This window comes from Chelon labrosus (assembly GCF_963514085.1).
Source record: "Chelon labrosus genome assembly, chromosome: 6".
Taxonomy (NCBI): Eukaryota; Metazoa; Chordata; class Actinopteri; order Mugiliformes; family Mugilidae; genus Chelon; species Chelon labrosus.
In genome coordinates, this window is record NC_140342.1 from 19,532,255 (window position 1) to 19,550,783 (window position 18,529).

The following is an 18,529-nucleotide window of genomic DNA, read 5'->3' on the forward strand; positions in this document are numbered from 1 at the left end:
GTAACAGAAACAATCTAGTCCCACATGTCTCATCGTCATGATTCTATTGCATGTACGACTACTCAAATATAATACCACAAACATTATGCTGCTACATTTTTGTTACACCACAGTTTACAGTGTTACTACACAGATAGAAAAGATAAAAACGTCTTGGTGTAAACAGTCACTTTCTGCCTTTTTTTTAAATTTTTTTTTTTTTACATGGGATCCAAACAGCCCTTGCTGTGTCCAGTTGTCTGTGAAAAAAGGCTGCTGTGGAGCAGTCATGACCATATTCCCTTTCCTTTCCTCGTCTCCTTGAGTTTATATTCCATAGTTTTGTCTTTTAACAGCATCCAAGTTTGAGGCTGAGAGCAGCATGAAGTAGTGATGAGTCCGTTTCTCTGGGTCATACACACCCGCAAGTCTTTGCAGACACGTTGTGTATCGTGTGGTAGTGGCTTTCGTTATCCAGGAAGGAAAAGTTCTTTTCAAATGCAGTCGGTCTGCAGCAGGGCCCCGTGCTAACTTTGTCCTTGCGGCCCTTCTTCCTGAACACTATCTCCCTCATGTGCTTCATGGTGACGTCATAGTTGTGCCGCTCTGCCTGGCAATGGCCAGTGCAGTAGTGCAGCAGCACGGTCTCGTCGCTCTTGTAGCCGAGACCCAGTTCGTTCACTGTCAGCTCCAGCTTCCTCAGAGAGCAGGGCTTAGACCTGCGGGCTCTTTTAGTCCTTCGGGCCGGGTTCTTCCCCAGGCGCTGGCTTTTCCTTCTCTTCCTGTTTAGTAAGGTTTCGACCACATGCTGAAGCTCGCCCTCCGTGAAGCTCTGGAACATCGTGGAAACTGGCAGAGACAAGATAAACCAACGGAAGCATTATCGACAAGTGATGAGGAAGGGATTATCTGGTTTCTGGGTAATTTTTGACAATGTGAAATTCCAACAAAACAGATTGTCCACAGAGATTGTAGATGACTGGATAATGAAAGTCAGCTCTTATCACAACCAGCATGACAGGTGGTATAATTCCACAGAGCCAATTTCGTTGATGGATGTCTATCAATGGGTCATGTGAAGAGAAAAGAACATGTGATACACCGTCCTCTGCTGGAGGTTTTAGTAGTTCTGTGGAACAGCAGTGAACTATGAGGTGCTAATTGACTCCAGGCTATTGTGAGAGACATTAAAACTTTCTCTATAAACAACACACTCGGGATTTTAAGTGTTCTGTCTGAACCCTAGCAACCCTTTCACACGACACCTTATCACTGAGTAGACAAGGAAGAAAGAAAAACAGTTTGTCTTACGCTCTGAAAGGAGGGAGTTCATGTTGTCCGTTGAGCGGACCCGTCGATGGAGACCACCCGTCTGCTGGGACAAAACTGGCGATTCTGCTCGGGAGGGGGACGGGGATGTTGCAGATGAGGTTCTGGATGTCGACTCTTCTGGCGATGAAGACGATCTCGATGAGGGTGAAGATATGTGCGGGTGTTTTGTCTTGAGCTGGAACTGTCCGATAGTGGCCATGCTTCTAACGAGGATGGTGGACAGGGCTGCACCACAGAGCACGAAGGCAAAAGTAGCACCTTTCCATAACTTCATCTTAGAACGTGGAGGAGCATTGAAACTCTGTTGAGAGAGAGAGAGAGAAAGAGAGAGAGAAAATGAACCACCTTCAGACATGTTTAAACAGTCACACCTTCAGTCACGTATACCATCTCCTCATCTTGTCACGTTATTTTTTTCATACATACAGTCACATTCTCGTGACCTTTCCATAAATCCGCGTCTCTCATCTGAGCCTTCTCTGACAGGGCTTCCCTTTTACCCCTACAGTTTACTTTTTCTGATTCTGCTGTCAGCTCATTTTCACTCTAAGTGGGTTCAGGATCTGTGAGCCCGACATCGCTTGCTGACACCTGAGAATGCCGTGTGTGTTTAAAGTTGTTTCGCTGCAGCCTGGGGAGAAAAAAAAAAAAAAAAAAAAAAAGACACGACTAGTGCTAGTTTTTCATTTCAATTCAAGAAATGCAGAATTAATTTTGTGACCCCTCCCGCGCCCTCACCGCTTGAAAACTGTTAAAGGAAATTGTGCATTACAAAAATAAGAAAGAAAATGAAACACCTGATGTGAATGACAATATAAGCTGCTTTATTGTAAAGGTAAATATCCTTTTAAAGACTGAAACACATTCCGTCCTTTTCAGGAATTTCTTACCCACCACACCTATTTGCAATGTATGATGAAGCCTCACTGAACATGTGTTCATCCCTTCACCTTAGGAGGCTCCTCCTTTTCCAACAGACACAGCAACGCAGCAGCCGAAAAACTCAATTTGGAGGACTCTTGTCTTCCCCTTCTTTCCTTAATGTCAAGCCACCCGGTATTTGAGAAGGTCTATACGCTCGGCTTCTTTGTATTTTTCATATCATGTCACCAGTGAGCAAAACATTTCCCCAGAGCCGGAAATGGTACACTGGCAGTGACTAACAGCAAATCCAGACCAGGCTTTACAAAGTGTTTTGCCAGACTGGATTCTGTAGAGTACGTATATATACAGGCTGCCGGGTTGTTTACAATGAGACAAAATGTCGCATATTTTTGTGTGGTTGATTGCAGAAAGAAAAATCTGACATTAATTTGTTCACAGCATGCGTGCAGCTCCTGTAGATCACGTTAAACACGGTCAGCGTTTGTGGGAAATACTCAAAAAAAAAGTCAAACAAAACAGAAGAACTATAGGTGCATTCAGACGGTACTCCGCTGCATTTTAGGGGTTTGTTCACCGCAGAGGAAAAATACAAAGAAACTGCACACTTGACTTGCAGTGGTATAAACATCATATAAACAGGTATAACCAGTCGTATCAGTCACAGCTTGACTCATCACTCATAATTCCACATGGGTTTGACTCGGCGAGCAGCCCGTGCACAATGAAGGGGTAGAATGGCATTCATTTGGAAGTCAAACATTTCAGCTAACGGCCCCATTTTGACGCACGGCGTCTATGGAAACAATGTGAAACTGCGGCAGAGCGTTACCCGGCGCGCGTCTTCGTGTCTGACGTTTGTTTCTCGCCGTTGAATTTAATTACAAGGCGTGATATATAGAAGCCTGAGTGGAAACTTTCATTTTGTTTCTGTTGGGTCAACACCAACTCCTAACACCAGTAATCTCGCAGCTCCTGCTCTGAAAAATGATAAATTCTCCGCTTTATAAGGGCCAGTTTGTTATGATGTATAGCTGAGGATGAGATCATTGTTGCCTTAAACTATTAATAGGTGAGCTTGGGACAATTAGTCATGCTCGGAGTTAGCATTTTCACACAGCAGCGATACATCAGTGTCCTCGGCCTGTTAGCTCTGCGGCTCATCTTGATAAAACAATTACCTCATGAAGAACAGACGAGTCCTCCACTGTCTCGGCTGCTTGTACTGGACGAAGCCTGGTCACCAAACACTGACCTCATATTCCTGAAAACACTTTGATTCTCGTAATTGCTCCACTCAAAAACACATTAGTCACATCTGCGGGCGATTGGCGGCAATAAAGGTGCCAAGGAGCATTTTGCGGCTTGTTCGGAGGGTCACGGATGATTCGTCTGCACAGACATTTAATATCTATCACCGGGCCCCTCTGCTAACGATGTAAATACACAGATATTGATAGGGAGAAGGGGGCACTGGTTTTCTTTCAAGGAGCTGACTTCCTGAGAAGACAAGTGCTGCTGTTTTCCAGCAAAGAGAGAAGAGGAACAACGCAGAGGATATAGTCGAACCCCAGAGGCCACTCCAGCAGAAGGAAAACCCATCCTCAAACCAAGACATAAAAGTGCAGATGAGCTGCAAAGACAACTAAACCAGCTCCTACACATCCGCAGCGTGCCTGGTTGCCTCACAGAGCATCGCGGGCCGATGTGCCTATGCACGCTCCTGTGGGTCGGTCAAACGAGCGAGGCCCAAAACAAACACAGAGAACCATCTATTCACAGGGAGACACGAGTTCTCAGGCGTGAACGTCTTCATAAAGATTCTGTGTCTCTGGGGAGGAGTGGGAGCGACCGTGAGGTATGCACTGGAAGAAACAGCGCACCTGTTGTTTCCTGTCCGTCCATTCTCACCTGAAGAGCTACCACCAGAGCAGCCTGAGAAGGTCATTAACGTTTTTTTTGAGGCGTGCCATGAGCGTGAACCGTTTAGCACCAAGAATCCCCGGGCCTGTCAAAGCCATTCCTGAGACGTTATGTATTCTCCAACTCACGCATCGCACAGTCGGAGCCCGGTCGTCAACCATCAACCAGGCTCTTGTTGTAACTCAAAGATCGCATTATTTCAAATGACACAATAAAATTGATGTTGTCCAGAAATAATTGGGTCAGTGGCCATGGTGCTGCTAAGCTGGTGGTAATGTAATTACAGCGGCATGGCACTCGTGTCCACCCCTCCCCTCCCATGCCAGAAGGAGACAGAATGCCACAGCCTATAGAAAGATGAACTAGAGATCTGTCAAAACGGGGATAAGGGGCGTCTGTGGTTAAAACTTTTCAATGAAGCCAGCAGACAGGGGGGCTTTCTTGTCAGCTCGCTTGGATCTCAACCAGTGTGACATGATTACAGCGAGAGAAGATCACAGAAAGGCGTGAATGAAGAGCTTCTTTGTGCTGGGAAAAAAAGCAGATACCGACTTTTATGTCCCACCACTGTGTAGAACTTCTTCCTATATCTTCCCCAAATACAGCCTGGTCTGTCTCACTCTCTGCCTCATCGCAGTGACTCATGTATACCATAAACACTACAGCACTTGCGTGGTTTCACTTTTCCCCAAATCATCTGACGCACTGTAGAAACTCAGACAAAGTCCGACCTTCCTCTTGCTGGCCACTTCAGTTCCAGTGTGCATCCCCAGCATCACAAAACATTATAATCCAGCTTGCATAATACCTGCTGCTTCTTAATATCTAGAAACATCCACAGGTACACCCACTGTGGACAGCAGCATGTCCACAGTGGGTGTACCTGTGGATGTTGCACAATCTGAGGCCTTTACCTACAGAACATTATTGCAACGCTGTGTTTTTCAGCTCTGCTCCACCCATGTGACCGCCTGTCTGCGCTACTCTGAACACACCCCACAAATACCTTCACTGAAAAGATAACAGTAGCGTAACAAACAGCGGGAAAGGCACCTACTGTTGTTGTTGCAAGGAAACAACGTGCTTTATGGAGTCCTAGAGAGGCCTTGTCTTGTCTTTTCCCTCTTAAGTGGGCATCAGGAGGCCTGAGGACAGCTAGAGAGTGCTTGGGAAGGTAATAGGGACATATTCCAAAGATCAGGGCGGGATTAGCACTAATGCCTGCCGGCTTTATCTGCAGTCACGTGGGTTAACACCTGGCTGCAGCGTTGGTGGTGGAGCCCAGGGCTTGCCTTATGTGTATGTGTTAATCCATCAGACACCTCTAACTCAGGGGTTAGACCTGCATGCGGGGCCCACCGAGAAAGAGCACCGAGAGGGCGTTTTCTTACCTTTATAGCGTGCACTGAGAAAGTACGAATAACGAAGAAAAGTGACAAGCTTGGTGAGTGAAATCTGTTGTGTTGGCACCAGGGTGGGCCAAATGGCTGTAAAACAAAGTGGATGTTCTGAGCCAGGATTGGCTGTTCTAAATCCAGCCCTGGTTTCTAATGCAACTGAAAAAGGCTTAGGTTAGACTGCGCTGTAATTTTGCTGGGCAGCCACATTGGTTGGCTCAAGCTCTGTCGCTCAGTAACCATAGGATAATTAAAACAAGCCTGTTTCTTGTTAGTGAGAAAGCTGCTGTTCATTATTGAGAAAAAAAAAAAGGACGGGGGGCAAACATCTGTGGGAAATACCAGAAAAATAGTGATCATTTTTACGCACATTCCTGCGAATTCTGAACATATACTGAGCTCTTTTAAAGTGCTGGTGGAGGGTAAGTGGCTTAAAAAGCTTCTGTTTTATTTTGGAAAGTGTACTATCATGTCACATGGATTAGTTCTGATTAATCCAGTGACCCAACAGCCTTCAGCACGGAATCTCACGACTCAAACCTGTTGCTGTTCAGGCAGCATCAATGAGGGGCGAGGGGAAGATGCATTTATAGATGCACATTTGGCTCTCGTCTTAATTTATCTGCCCCCTTGCTCTTATGCGAAGAGTGGAGTCAAGGTACGGCTCTCACAATACTTTGAAATAGCCCCCTTTTCACAGACAAAGAGGTTTTGCAGGAGGCAGAGAGAGGGAACCATGCCTCATCATTTTTGTGTGTGCGCGAGCGTGATTGATGTTCCCGGCGCCACTTTCTAAAGAACAACCCAATGAGCTGCTATTCCGGCTGCTAATCTATCTATGGAAGATCCTCTTTTAGCACAACAGCATCGCCTCTAAACCCATGTTAAACATGTCGATGTTGATGTTACAAAAGGTTGACGGCCACCTGGCACACGCTGAATACCACTTTCAAATACAATCGAGCAAGCACAAGCAAGTACAGGCGTCGTAGACATGACGAGGTTTCCCATAAGTGCTCGCTTATGCGTGCTTGAAACCATTAACATCTCGTTCATTTGCATGCACGGCGTTGCATTTCAACACAAACATGGCAAAAGGACAAAAAAAAGCAAAGAGCGGATGAGACACTGATGCATCAGTGCAGCTTCAGCTTCCTGCCGTTATGATGGCAAGTTATGAAAGTTGAACAGCTCAATTGACTTTAGGCTTAACCTCTATCCGGCCTCTCAGTGCACAGCTAGATACAGTATAATCTCCACATATGATATGGGCTTAGTGCAAAGGGGATCAGTGAAATGCAAAATCTCATAGCACCTTTAGTTACTGTGATCCTTATTCCCTAATTATTTAAAATATTAAAGGAGCAGCTCTGCAAAAAAAAAAAAAAATAATATAAAATCTCGGCAACGATGAATAGAGAGAAGAAAAAAATGATCTGAAAACACTATTTCATAAAATGTCCAAGTTGTGGACTAACATTCGGTGAAGAAAAACCCGGGAGTATTTGGAGAGCAATCACGCGTGGGAATGAGGCAAACCACCATGCTGGACAAGTGACAGGAAAAGAAAATATTTCTCACAGACAAAACAGACTTCAGTCAGTGTGGCGAGCGCTTGTTCAAGTTGTGCAAGAAAATTATAATAATCACTTCTTCTTCTTCCCGCTGTCCCTCCAACATGAAGGCATGCCACTGGTAATCTACGGCAACCGCTCGGCAAACATATCGTGACAGGCCGCAGTGCACTACTGTCATGTGGTTCCAGAAAGGGGCGCTTGTTGATACAGATTATCCAACGTGTGTTTTCTGCCACTCAAGCACTTGGTGAGGCATCTCTGTCAGTGGCACCTAACGCCTTCCTCATAAGCCGCCGGCTTAAACTAACAAAAGAAGATGTGGTGTCCTTACCGTTCGGCCGGCTAATCCAGACTTAGCTGCGTGGCGTCGTCTTCAGCTGACCTCCACAGGCAAGTGCTGGCTGGGTAAGTCCATCATCATCACAGGCGAGGAGTGAAGGCAGGACTCCTGCTTGTTTCCATGAAAATCATCACAACTCCCTGCGCCTGCAAGTAGGGGAGGTGTCCTGACTTGATTCAGGTCCAGGGTGTCTTATTCTTTTATCATTTTTGCACTTCCATAGAACTCTTTCAGGTCACAAAGATCTGAATCAGCATTCCTCTGATAGCAAACATGCACTCAGTAAGATCCATCCAAAACGAGGAACGTTGGGTGATTAGAGGAGTCCCTGACTTGGCATCGTGCTCACTTCGGGAAAGCTTCTGCCTTCATGCGCGTCCACAGAGAGCTTCTGGTCCCCTTATGCACAAACGTGAACCTAAAACAGAACAACGGAGCAGAAACGAGGTACAGCGGCATGTCATAAAAAAAAAAAAGACCACAACTTTATCCCTTCAGCTGCGACTCTCCCCTTCACAAGTTTGATTCCACAGAACAGGACGGATTGAAGGATAACGCACATCTCCTTACCCTCTTTCCAGCAGCAGGTCTTCTCTTCAGCTCCGAGGAGGGGGACTCTGCGGGTTGAGAGGATGGGTTAGGGTGAGGAGGGAGAGCGTGGTTACCGTAAGTGGAGCGTAGAGCTTCTCTGATGCCTCTGCCTGCTTCCCCCCCTCAACTGTTGCTCCTCCTCCTCAATAGTTGTGCTTGTGGGCCGAGTCGGATTACTCCTGACATGATAATCTCCCTGGCTCTAACTCCAGGAGCACTAAAGGATGCTTTGGCCTGAGCAAGGGCTTACATTTACCTTCTGCCGCTAGAGAGTCTGCCATCTTAAGCAGGCAATTGGTAATAGCCTCAATTGGGCAGAGATCAGTGCAGTTAGAGGGTCTGCTAAAGCGAGCGTCTTCCAATCTTTTAGGGGGAATTAAGAAAGTTCACAATTGGTTTAAATAGGGCTAAGACAACATTAACCCCCGCTAAATAGAATTATCACAGCAGAGGTATTTCGCAATGATTCAATCTACAGTTGGCCGGAGATAAAACCAGGGGTGTTGTTGTTGAGGATCTCACACTCACGTCTCCTCCAATACAAACCAGTATTTTAGCCTCAGAGCCTTGAGCGGCAAACGAGGAGCAGATGGCCGTGCTTTTGGAAGGTATCAGGCACTCCAGACTGCAATCTAAATAAATACTCCATCTACGAAGGAAATGCGTCAGGTGTGTGGGGTCAGTGGTATATAAACAAAAGCCAGCCAGTTTGAGCCAACGGAGGGACCTGGGAGGGATAAAGCCTTACAGGTGCTGTAGGGAACCGTAAACCGGTCAAATCGGACTTCGGGTATGCCGTCGATGATTGTTCAGAAAGGTGGCTGGATGTTCAGATGATGATGATATAAAACAGCAGTCTCTGAAGCCAGCGCCACAACAGGAAACAAACCATTTGCTAACAAATATCCCATTCTAACAACATGAGTCATTCCGATAGCCCCGGGCCAAATTATACACAAATCACGCTTTGCAGAATTCCACCAGCGAGGCAGAGACGTGGCCGAACACAAACTTTCTAGGACTTAAAATTCCGTTGGTGTTGACCGAGAGAAAAAGGGGAAAAACCAAAGGAATCTTTGCCCAGGCTTTGTGTCATTCCAACGATGTGTGTAGATGGATTTTCTATGGCTCTTTTTATCGCAGTGACCTAGAGGGTAAATTTCTCTTATAGTCTGAAGTGAAGCCAGCGCTCGCTTGAAAACATCAAAATGAACACTGTGCCACAGATTAAGACATCTTCTTCAGCAGGTGCAAAATAATCCACATCTCACCTGGATAAAACTCACTGACATTTTTACAACAAACACCTCAATTATTGGCCAGAGGAGTGGATTTAAAATCATAATGACTTCCAGTCAGCGGGGCATGTGTTGCTTTTCTGACCTTGAACAGGAACTATCAACACAGAGACATTTCCTGACATGAGGCGGGAACATTTCTCCTCCATACATATTGTTCGCAGATGTGTAAAGTTGTCTTTAAGACCCGGCCCGACTGCAAGGAATATCCAACAGCTGTTAATTGGTAAATCAAGTCAGAGACAGCAACGAGTGATACACTTGATCTGTACGCAAGGGAAAGGCTCAGTCACCACCTGAGGTTGCATTAGTCATGGGGGATGTCTGACATGAGGTTACACAAGAGTATGTTTCCAATTTTAATATCATAGAATCCCATACACATAGAATCTTTTCCACTGGGCGTGGATAAGTGGAGAAACACATTTTGTTTAGGTTCAGGCAAGAATTTAAGGAAGCCCTCAATCAGTAACACTATAAACAGACCATTCCAGTCGAGGTGTGATTACAACGGCTGGAAATAAGGCACAAACGTTGCTACTACGCTCGCCGTCTTGCACAAGATGCGGTTGGATGATTGGACAAGTAGCCCGTAGCCAAATGTCATCTCAGTGAGTGGAAAACTACTTCTTCGAGAACCGAAATCCAAACAGGCATTTGTGAAAATGATGCAGGAGGACAATGAGGGCTTTTTCATGTTGAAAGACAGCCGTTCTTTTTTTCTGAGGACGTGGTAACAAGGTAAATCCATCCTGGCCAGAGAACAAATATACATTGCAATTTTCGGCTGCTACCAGACGAGCTGAGGCCCCAGGGGCGCAGAGGGCACTCGTGTTTCAAAAGAGGCTCGTAGACTCTGAGACACTTTCCCCCTCGGCTTTTAAACCACCCTAAGTTTAGCTTACAATTTGTACCTCCAGCTAATATGTATTGTCGTCTACATGCACAGCTCTGTATTTATTTCCTACCTAACTAGAGTATTATGCAGCTTGACAAACATTTTTTACAGGTTTGTGAACACAGCTAAATGCTGCCCCCATCTGTCACTGGTTTATAACTACACGCCACTGAATAAAAATCATAAAAAGCGATGCCAAGGCTTAAAAAGATTGAGTTGTTTAATGCAAACGATATTTTCTTTTCTTTCTAAAATAAAGTAAAGTGTTGCTTCACATCAGCAATCAGCTAATGGTGCATCATAGACCGGAGTCGTATCTCTTTCCGCTGCAGTGACTCCATTCTGTGCTGAAACCCCCTCGTGCCATCAGGGCCGAGGGGCTGACGCAGCACCTTTTGCGTCGAGGAGAGCAGTGCGTTCTTGTGACCAGCCCCCTTTGGGTTTAACGCACTGGCCTCAAATTTGCGCCTGAGCACCCACGGGCTGCAAGAATACTCTTTGCCGTCTCCAGAGCACAAGCTCTTCGTACTATACCTCTGATTCAAACCAGACTGGCTGGCTTTACAGCTGGGGAAAACCTGGTCAAAGGAGCCTTCCATGCAGTTATCCGAGTATGTCTGGGTCTGATATGTGTCTGGGGTTTCATCAGAAACCTTAACTGGTGAAGGAGGTTTCTGCTGTATTAAATCCTTGGATGTTTCAGGTGGATTTTCTTGAGAAGGCGTGTCCTCTCCAGGCCGGTCCCTGTTTTCTTCTGCTGATGATTCCTCTTTGGGGAAGTGATGCATTGACTGGAATCCCAAAGACATCACACACATGGCCTTCCCATTAGACTGCTCCTCTTCTGCCTTCAGGGCATTGTAGGCCTTACGGACCGCCTCCAAACTATCAAACTTAACCACCGCACATAAATGTTGGCCAAGCTCCTTGTGCCGTTTGGCATAGCATTGCAGCTCCCTGGGGAGTTCTTCACCAGGATGCAGGACCCAGACTGAAGTAATGACGCCATGAACACTGAACTTCTGGAGAATCCTCTCTGAGAGCGAAGGATGCTCCTCTGCGTCTTCGTCGTGGCTTTGCAACTCAGAAATGTTCCAAACGAGGAGGAGCTTGCTGGTGGGACAGCACAGCAGCCATTTGGGAAGCGGCTGTACGCGCCTCACTTTGGTAAATTCGTCATTCACTTCCAGAAGGTCTGAGTGTATCGCTCCCGCCAGAGTCATGTACCAGTTCGTGGTCAGGGCCTTTATCTGCGACAAACATTGGCAAACTCAGCGTTATTCCCATTGTAACTGGACTGTTTTCATTCAAACAACTGGAATGCAAACACCACAGAAAGCACGCAGAGTCTTGCTAAACCGAAGAAATATTATTTACCTTTTTCAAACAAGTGAGGAGCTTGAGACTGACGTAGCCCTGCTTGTTCTTCTGCACATGTTTCAGCAGGAAGCCGTCTTCTGCCAGGTGACTGTCAGAGAACAAATCCTCCAGGAGGGCTTTAATCTGCAAGCAGAGCTGCTCACCTTCAGGGTCTTCTTCATTTTGGAAAGACTCTACATCATCTCTACAACACATGACTCGGCGTCAACATCCACTCTAAAACCAGCAGTGTACATTAGGCAACAAGAAATGTCCTTACCCCATTGGATCACTCATGGCAACTCCTAAGGATAGTGGTAACAGGACACTAAACTGTGATGTTGTTTTATGATGTTTTCTAGTGAAGTCAAGACAGGCGCTGAGGAGGACCAGCAGTTACAGTAACGCTACTGGAATGGAGGGGGGAACAAAATGCACCTGGACACCGTTTATACAATCACAATATTTTGTAAAATGCTGCAAACAAAATTCCACGTTCCAGAGTTCAAACTCGCCAACATTAAAGTAAGCTAAGCTAAGGTCCAGTCTGCACAACAGAAATAGCAGCAACACAGTAACATCATTAAAGGTGTGAATTTCTGCAATGCAGCTTTGAGAAATTAAGAAAAAGGAAATTGTGACACTGCTTTGACTCACACACACACACACACACACACACACACAGCAGCACTTCAGAATAAAAATAGCATAAAAAAAAAAAATTATTTAAATCCTGGTTTGCATCATGTCCCAGTTCTTTTCAGCACTGATCTGCTGCCGCGTGCTGAATCCATCACTTACACAAAAACGGTTTGTTTCCTTGTTTTTAGTCAGCATCATTTCCTCATGCCACACTCACTGTATGCATGGTAGTCTTGTTTTCAGCAGGTTGGGATTTAATAGGCCGTGTGGGTTTGCTGGTGAGAAACTGAACAACTTTCCAAAGGGGACGGGGGACGGTGAAGCTTTTATTATGTGCATTCACACCCACATGGACGTATACACATCCACATAATAGAGGAGATAATAATAATTATTTTTTGATTAAAAGCGTTCAAGAGATTTAAAAAAATCAAAAAAATCATATTTACGTATTACTTGTTAAGATTGCAACACTCATAAGGACTAGTGTTGGTGGGTTTGGTCAGATTTGAGTGCTGTCTCCACAGCGACGCAAACAATCAACAGCTTGTGTGAGAGATGCCCCCTGACTCTTCCACCACATCCCTCTAAAGTGAGCTGTAAATTGAGCTTTCAGACACATAAATCCACAGATGCACCAACATTGTGGATTGTTAGCGGCAGATACCACGGCCACCGCTTTTTCACTTCTCCGCACTCAAAAAGCTGGACACGGTAAATATAGTGCTCAAGATAGTAAATGTGGATAATGGTCCCTCAGCGGGAAAACACAAGCAAACAAACACTCCATCGACAGTCATTAAATTCTTTAAGTGCTCAGTTCTGATTGGTCCATGTACAGACATGATGTCATCGTTATTTCAACAGAGCTCCGCCCACTTCAAGTCAACCATTGGATTATAGAAACACAAAGACTGTGTCTGAGAAATGACCACTCATTCGGTCCTCTTCATCTAATGGGCCCACAGCAGCTTGCGTATTAGTGAAGAGAGATCATTGTTGTTGTGTGTCATCGCTGACAGCAATCAAACAAGTATTTTTAACACCTGTGTGGTGCATTGCATTGTAAAATCCTAAAAATATAATCTAAAAACAACAAAAAAATGTCTAAAGTGGAATAATTTGTGTTGACAACCAAGCGGGAAAAAAAAAATCACTACGACAACTGAGCAAACGGCATCTGCTGCTGAATACGGTGACATTTAGTTGAAAAACACTGTCAGCCTTAGGACAGAAAATGTTTTATTATTGGCCAAAAATATACTGTTTGTGTAAGACTCCACTTAAGAAGCGGATTAAGAAATATTTTAATCTGCCCTTTCACTGTATTTAGATATTAAATGGTAAAAAACAAACAAAAAAACAGCTAAATTAATCTGTTTCATTAGAACTCCCTGAGGGTGGGTGTGGTTTAATATCTCCATGGCAACAAGAGTAACACCTAAAACCAATCACTAGATTGTGATACAATCTAATGATTACACACAGGAAGAGACTGGTAAGGATGTTGTGACAAGAGACCAAGAAATGCTAATGGTGATTAAAAAAAAAAGCAAGTTGAACTCAATCTTAACTTTGTCCACAAGTTTGTTTCCCACCACCAAATTCACCATGCTCATAAATGGCAACAACAGCTAGTTTGTGATAATCAGTAATGTCAGTTTATGTTGAAAACATTTGGGGTGGGAATTATACAATAGGGTAACCTTGGCAACCAGAGCCTGAAACGTACACTAGAGAACAACTGTCAGCTACAAGGAGATGGGAAATGAGCAAATCACCTTATATGTGGACACACCTTTAAATTTTTCCCCAGCGGAGCCCCACCCACTTCAAACCAATGGCAAAAACACAACCAGTGATCTCTATTATGAAATAACCAGAAATATTCTTAAAAGAAATAATTAGGGATGGGTTAATGACAACTAATCCAGCACATCAGTCGGTTGCAATGTGCAGTCTCACCACTAGATGTCACTACGTCCTACGCAGTGGTCCTTTAATAACATTTCGTATTTGGTGATAAAAGAAAATATTTTTTAGGAGGGACTCTAAAAAGGATTAGGGTTAGGAGGTCGGTGGATATCTTTTGGAATTTGGCCTCTGCAACAAAAACACAAACAAAAACAAACTAATCACAAAAACATCCTCTTTCAAGTGTCACAGCAGTAAATTGCTCACCAGGAAATAGTTTGGGGCAGAATAACTCTGAGATTAAAACAAACAAAGTTCCAGGTGTCCCCGAAATGCCACAGTTTAAACTGTGAAACTGCAAGATCAAGAAACGAAGCGCCACAAGCCAGTCTTTGTACAAAAACCCAATTATTTAACTTTATTAACATCAATGTTTTTTTCTTTTTCATCAACAGGTTCTTTTTAAATTCCAGTTTATTATCAACAAATAGAAAACAGACTGTGTGTACAACAGATCGAACCCCTACAGCACTAAGCATTCACAAGGTAAAAATGAACATTTTTGTTTTTTTTGCCACATTTTCAAGTCCCCCCTCCCTGCCACCGCCACCACCACCACCACTTCTACAAGTACTACTGCGTAGGCCTCTCGGATCAGACGCTCCCCTCCTGCGGTTCGGGTGGGAGAAGATGTGTGCTTGAGTGGTGCGATGGCTCGTGCTGAGTGAAGAGTCGTCCATTTGGATGGGTGGGGTGGTGGGGGGGGGGGGGGTTGTGCTGTTTTTTCCTCAGTCGGACGGACAACCAGCTGTCGAAATTACTATGGTAGTACAGTAGATACAACGGTGTTTCCATTAATACACACTCTAGGACAGCAGGCTCTCTGCAGTGTCTCTAGGTAGATCAGCAGAATTAATCCTTTTTAACAATATACTTTTGAAGCTGTGTATATATCTATGTGTAATTGTACATATATATAATCAATCATAATTATATATATATTTATAGTTCTATTTCTGTATAAAATAATATCAGGTTTCAGTCCAAAGGGCCGAGTCTCTGTCCCTCTGTTAGGAATGGTTGATTCTGTACAGGTACTGACGTCGATGGCTCTGCTCCTCAGCCCACGTGAACCACTTCCGCTCCTTTACGGCCTGCGTGGTTCCACTCCAGCAAAAAAAACGGCCGGGCTAGAGGCGAGCGCGGAGATGGGAGGGACTTGAAGAGCATCTATATTCAGAGATCAAGAGTTTATTTTCTGTCGCCTACCCTTTGGGTACAAAAGTCAGTTTTCCTCAGGTAAAGTTCTCCGTTGTGGAGCATGAAGGCCTCAATGCCGTAGGCTTCTGATGAAAAACAAAATTAAAAAAAGAACAGACGAGAAAAAAAACAAAAAACATACAAATAATGTGCTTTCTTTACACCGTGTTTCTGTACACCTCTGATTTAGTGTCTTGTTAGGTCATTCTTTTAGCTAGCTACCATGTTTTACAGAAGGACAACCACAGCAAGTCTGTGCTTTTAAATCAATGCTCTCAAAGTTGATTTTTTTTGTCTGAAATGCTAAGTGAGAAAGGCAAGTTGAGTTGTTATTGAACTGAGAACCACCAAAAACAATGTTTATGACACTTAAAAAATGAATAACAACAATAACGTCGTGTGACAAAGAAAATCTGACAGCAGCTCAGAGAACAGTGGTCCTCCCGTATTAGTATCTAGGAACATGATGAAAACACATGTCCCTTGTGTTAACGTACCCTAAAACTGATTAGGAAAATAATGCGTGCCCAATGCTGGGCCGTGTAAGACAGAAAAAATGTCTGGTATTAAAATGATTATTCAAAACAACAAAAAAAAGTATACTAAACAATAACATTTGACGTAATGAATCATAATATTGACGATAAAAAAAAAGAAAAGAGAATTCTCTCTTAGTGCTACCAGTAGCCTTTGACAATCAGGGAGGTTTGGCTTCGACAGAGCAGAGAGGCGAGCTGCCGGTCTGCGCTGTCGTATCTGTACAAGAGTTGTCACGTTTGTCACAGTCACTGTAATGTTTCCGGCATTGTTTTTTTTAAAGCAAAAAAAAAAAAAAATCTCAGGTGGTTGGTTAACTCGTATATCTCGGTGATTGGTTAAAACCGTCGGCGGGTCTGCGAGCTCGCCCCGCTCTCCACCCCTCCGGTAGCTGGCGAGGGGATCGGGTTTTTTAAGGGGGGTCAAGTGAGTGGATGGCGGCTGAGATGGGACACTTGGCACACTCCTGAGAGGTTTGACCAGGGAAGCTGCTCGGTGGGAGTGGTTACGTTGCATAGTGGTCAAAGCTCCCCAGGTACTCCAACGCTGCCCTGTAGCACAACTGGTACTGGTCCTAGAGAGAAGAAGAAGACGACTGTGAGCAAATCGATTCCCAGGAAACAGTAACTTTATGTGAACCAAAGCAGTAAAGTGACATTTATGACTTGTAAGGAACTGTAGTAATTTGGAGTATTTTCACTAGAAGTTAGGACAGTTTCAGTTTTTAAATCTCAAAACATCTATGAACTCATTTAAATTAACACCATGACAGTTTTATGTATTATATTTATCACTTCTTAATTTGAGGAGAATCTGACACTGGGCCACTGCGATAACACCAGATGAGTTTGTGGTGGGATTTTCTGATGCGCCTCTAAAACCTCTATTAAAAAAGGATTTGTCACTAAGTCTTTGTTTTTGTGGAGCCGTCTACGGGGAAAAAAGGGACGCTTCAGATAACATCAAAACTTTGAAACGGAAAAAAAAAAATACATGACATTGAAACGCCAGTAAGTCTGAACAGTGTCCTCGTCCGGGTGTCGTCCTTACCTCGGTCTGCACCATGGCGGGCCGCTGGGTGCGAAGTGTCTTCACTGTCTGGAAGAGGTCGACCACGCCTTCGTACCTCATCCTCTCCAGCACGATGCTGAGGGTGATGAAGACTCCGGTCCTGCCAACCCCGGCGCTAAAACACACGCATATTCATTCTTACATAAAGTCTGGATGTTCAGGTTTGAGCTGTTTAACTATTTAATACCGTAATGCCCGAAATTAAATCTCACTGGCAAGTTATTTCAAGTTGTTCCGAAGGAGGAAGAAGAAGAGCCTCGAATCTACAGTTATGTAAATTTTTTATGCTATACATTATTCATTTCGGTTTACTGAATTCTTAACAGCACAAGCTTAAAAGAAAAACTTTTAAAAGTAAGTCCTAATCTGAGCTAGTGTTCCTCTTTACCTGCAGTGTACAGTGATTGGTCCATCCTGTCCAAACTGCTCCTTGGTTTTGTGCACTTGTCCGATGAAATCAATGAAGCCCTCTCCGGTTTTTGGCACTCCTTGCTCGGGCCAGTCAGTGAACTGGAACTGGCGGATTGTTCTGGACTGTCCATCCTAACGGGGGCGGCAAATAAGGAGTTTAAGTACATTTAAGTCTCTGGATAAGACCCTGCTGCACTTTGCAGTTTGTGCTTCACAGATCTCTGAATTTGTCTGTGAGCTCAACCACAAAAAGCCCCGCTGCAGAGGCTCCGGGGCCGAGCTCCACAAGGACCAAAAACAACGTCGGCCGTCCCCGCAGCCGTCTAATCATCTCGTTACCACGTGGGATGTGATACGAAGAAAGCTGACGACCTGGACGGGAGGAAGAAAAAGCTGCAGGGCTGCGGCACGGCGGACGAGTTGCACATTTGACAGCGGTGGTGTTGTTTCTGAGCGAATATTTAAAGTTGCAATTATTTACTCATCCTTGGTTTAAATGGTCCAATTTCACCCTCTTTCTTTTGCAGGGCCCACACCATCATAAAAACTGGTTCATATTTAGACAAACATTGTAGAGAAGAGCAGGGAAGAACATACAGACACACACGCATATACTATATATAAAGGAAAGGGTGGATGTGGGATTAGAGTGTTGCTGGGCCGTGAGCCTTCAGATGACAGTAGAGTATATTTATAGCTCATTGAAACTACTGCATCACAGGGAGTTCCAGTGCTGGCCCTCGGGGATTGAAGGCTATGCTTTTCATGTATTTTCACAGTGATCTCGATGCGCACACACGCGCGTCCACAAACACACAACCCATAGCGCGAGCATACTGTTACTAAATCCGGGTAAACATGTTTGATGGCGCGCGCACTTGATGCCAGCCTGTCAGGGAAAAATAACACGGGACGCGTTCTGATCATCCATCTCCACCTTGAAATCACAGTCGCTGTAATTCTTAACACTTAGCGCGGCCGTCTGCGCGTCTGCGAGAACCTAAAATTAAGATGAATTTGAAAGTTGTATTTGGGTAAAATGCCAATCAATCCTCGCCCCTAACGCCTACACGTGCACACAGGCACGCACACACAAGGGCAAAACCCAGAGATACGTA

The 18,529-nt window shown here is 44.6% G+C and overlaps 3 protein-coding genes across 5 annotated transcripts in view; all 3 read right to left on the reverse strand.

The window, feature by feature from the left end:
* Positions 1-380: 380 nt before the first annotated feature.
* LOC311490015 (uncharacterized protein) lies at positions 381-8,166 on the reverse strand. Its single transcript, XM_084547350.1, has 3 exons — positions 7,422-8,166; positions 1,291-1,612; positions 381-828 (listed from the first exon to the last, which is right to left on the reverse strand). Exons 2-3 carry the CDS (start codon positions 1,583-1,585, stop codon positions 392-394), a joined length of 732 nt encoding a protein of 243 aa, XP_084403476.1. The 5' UTR covers positions 1,586-1,612; positions 7,422-8,166; the 3' UTR covers positions 381-391.
* Positions 8,167-10,155: 1,989 nt separating this feature from the next.
* Positions 10,156-11,818, reverse strand: larp6b (La ribonucleoprotein 6, translational regulator b). Its single transcript, XM_084547477.1, has 2 exons — positions 11,595-11,818; positions 10,156-11,467 (listed from the first exon to the last, which is right to left on the reverse strand). Exons 1-2 carry the CDS (start codon positions 11,790-11,792, stop codon positions 10,505-10,507), a joined length of 1,161 nt encoding a protein of 386 aa, XP_084403603.1. The 5' UTR covers positions 11,793-11,818; the 3' UTR covers positions 10,156-10,504.
* Positions 11,819-14,523: 2,705 nt separating this feature from the next.
* The window catches only part of LOC311489465 (receptor-type tyrosine-protein phosphatase F), a 164,006-nt gene continuing 160,000 nt past the window's right edge, over positions 14,524-18,529 (reverse strand). For all 3 annotated transcript variants that reach the window (XM_084546553.1, XM_084546554.1, XM_084546552.1), the window contains 3 exons: positions 17,389-17,543; positions 16,980-17,115; positions 14,524-16,503 (listed from right to left, as the gene is read on the reverse strand). In XM_084546553.1, the coding sequence (XP_084402679.1) occupies positions 16,435-16,503; positions 16,980-17,115; positions 17,389-17,543 (360 nt within the window). In that variant the 3' untranslated portion in view covers positions 14,524-16,434. The remainder of the gene's footprint in view (positions 16,504-16,979; positions 17,116-17,388; positions 17,544-18,529) is intronic.

What these genes read in the sequence shown, in the direction of transcription:
- LOC311490015 (XM_084547350.1), bottom strand. Translation starts at nt 1,585, where the DNA reads ATGAAGTTATGGAAAGGTGCTACTTTTGCCTTCGTGCTCTGTGGTGCA. An exon ending in GAACTCCCTCCTTTCAGAGC is followed by an intron (nt 829 to 1,290) that starts GTAAGACAAACT and finishes TGTCTCTGCCAG; the next exon opens with TTTCCACGATGTTCCAGAGC.
- larp6b (XM_084547477.1), bottom strand. Translation starts at nt 11,792, where the DNA reads ATGTGTTGTAGAGATGATGTAGAGTCTTTCCAAAATGAAGAAGACCCT. An exon ending in TCCTCACTTGTTTGAAAAAG is followed by an intron (nt 11,468 to 11,594) that starts GTAAATAATATT and finishes TGTTTGTCGCAG; the next exon opens with ATAAAGGCCCTGACCACGAA.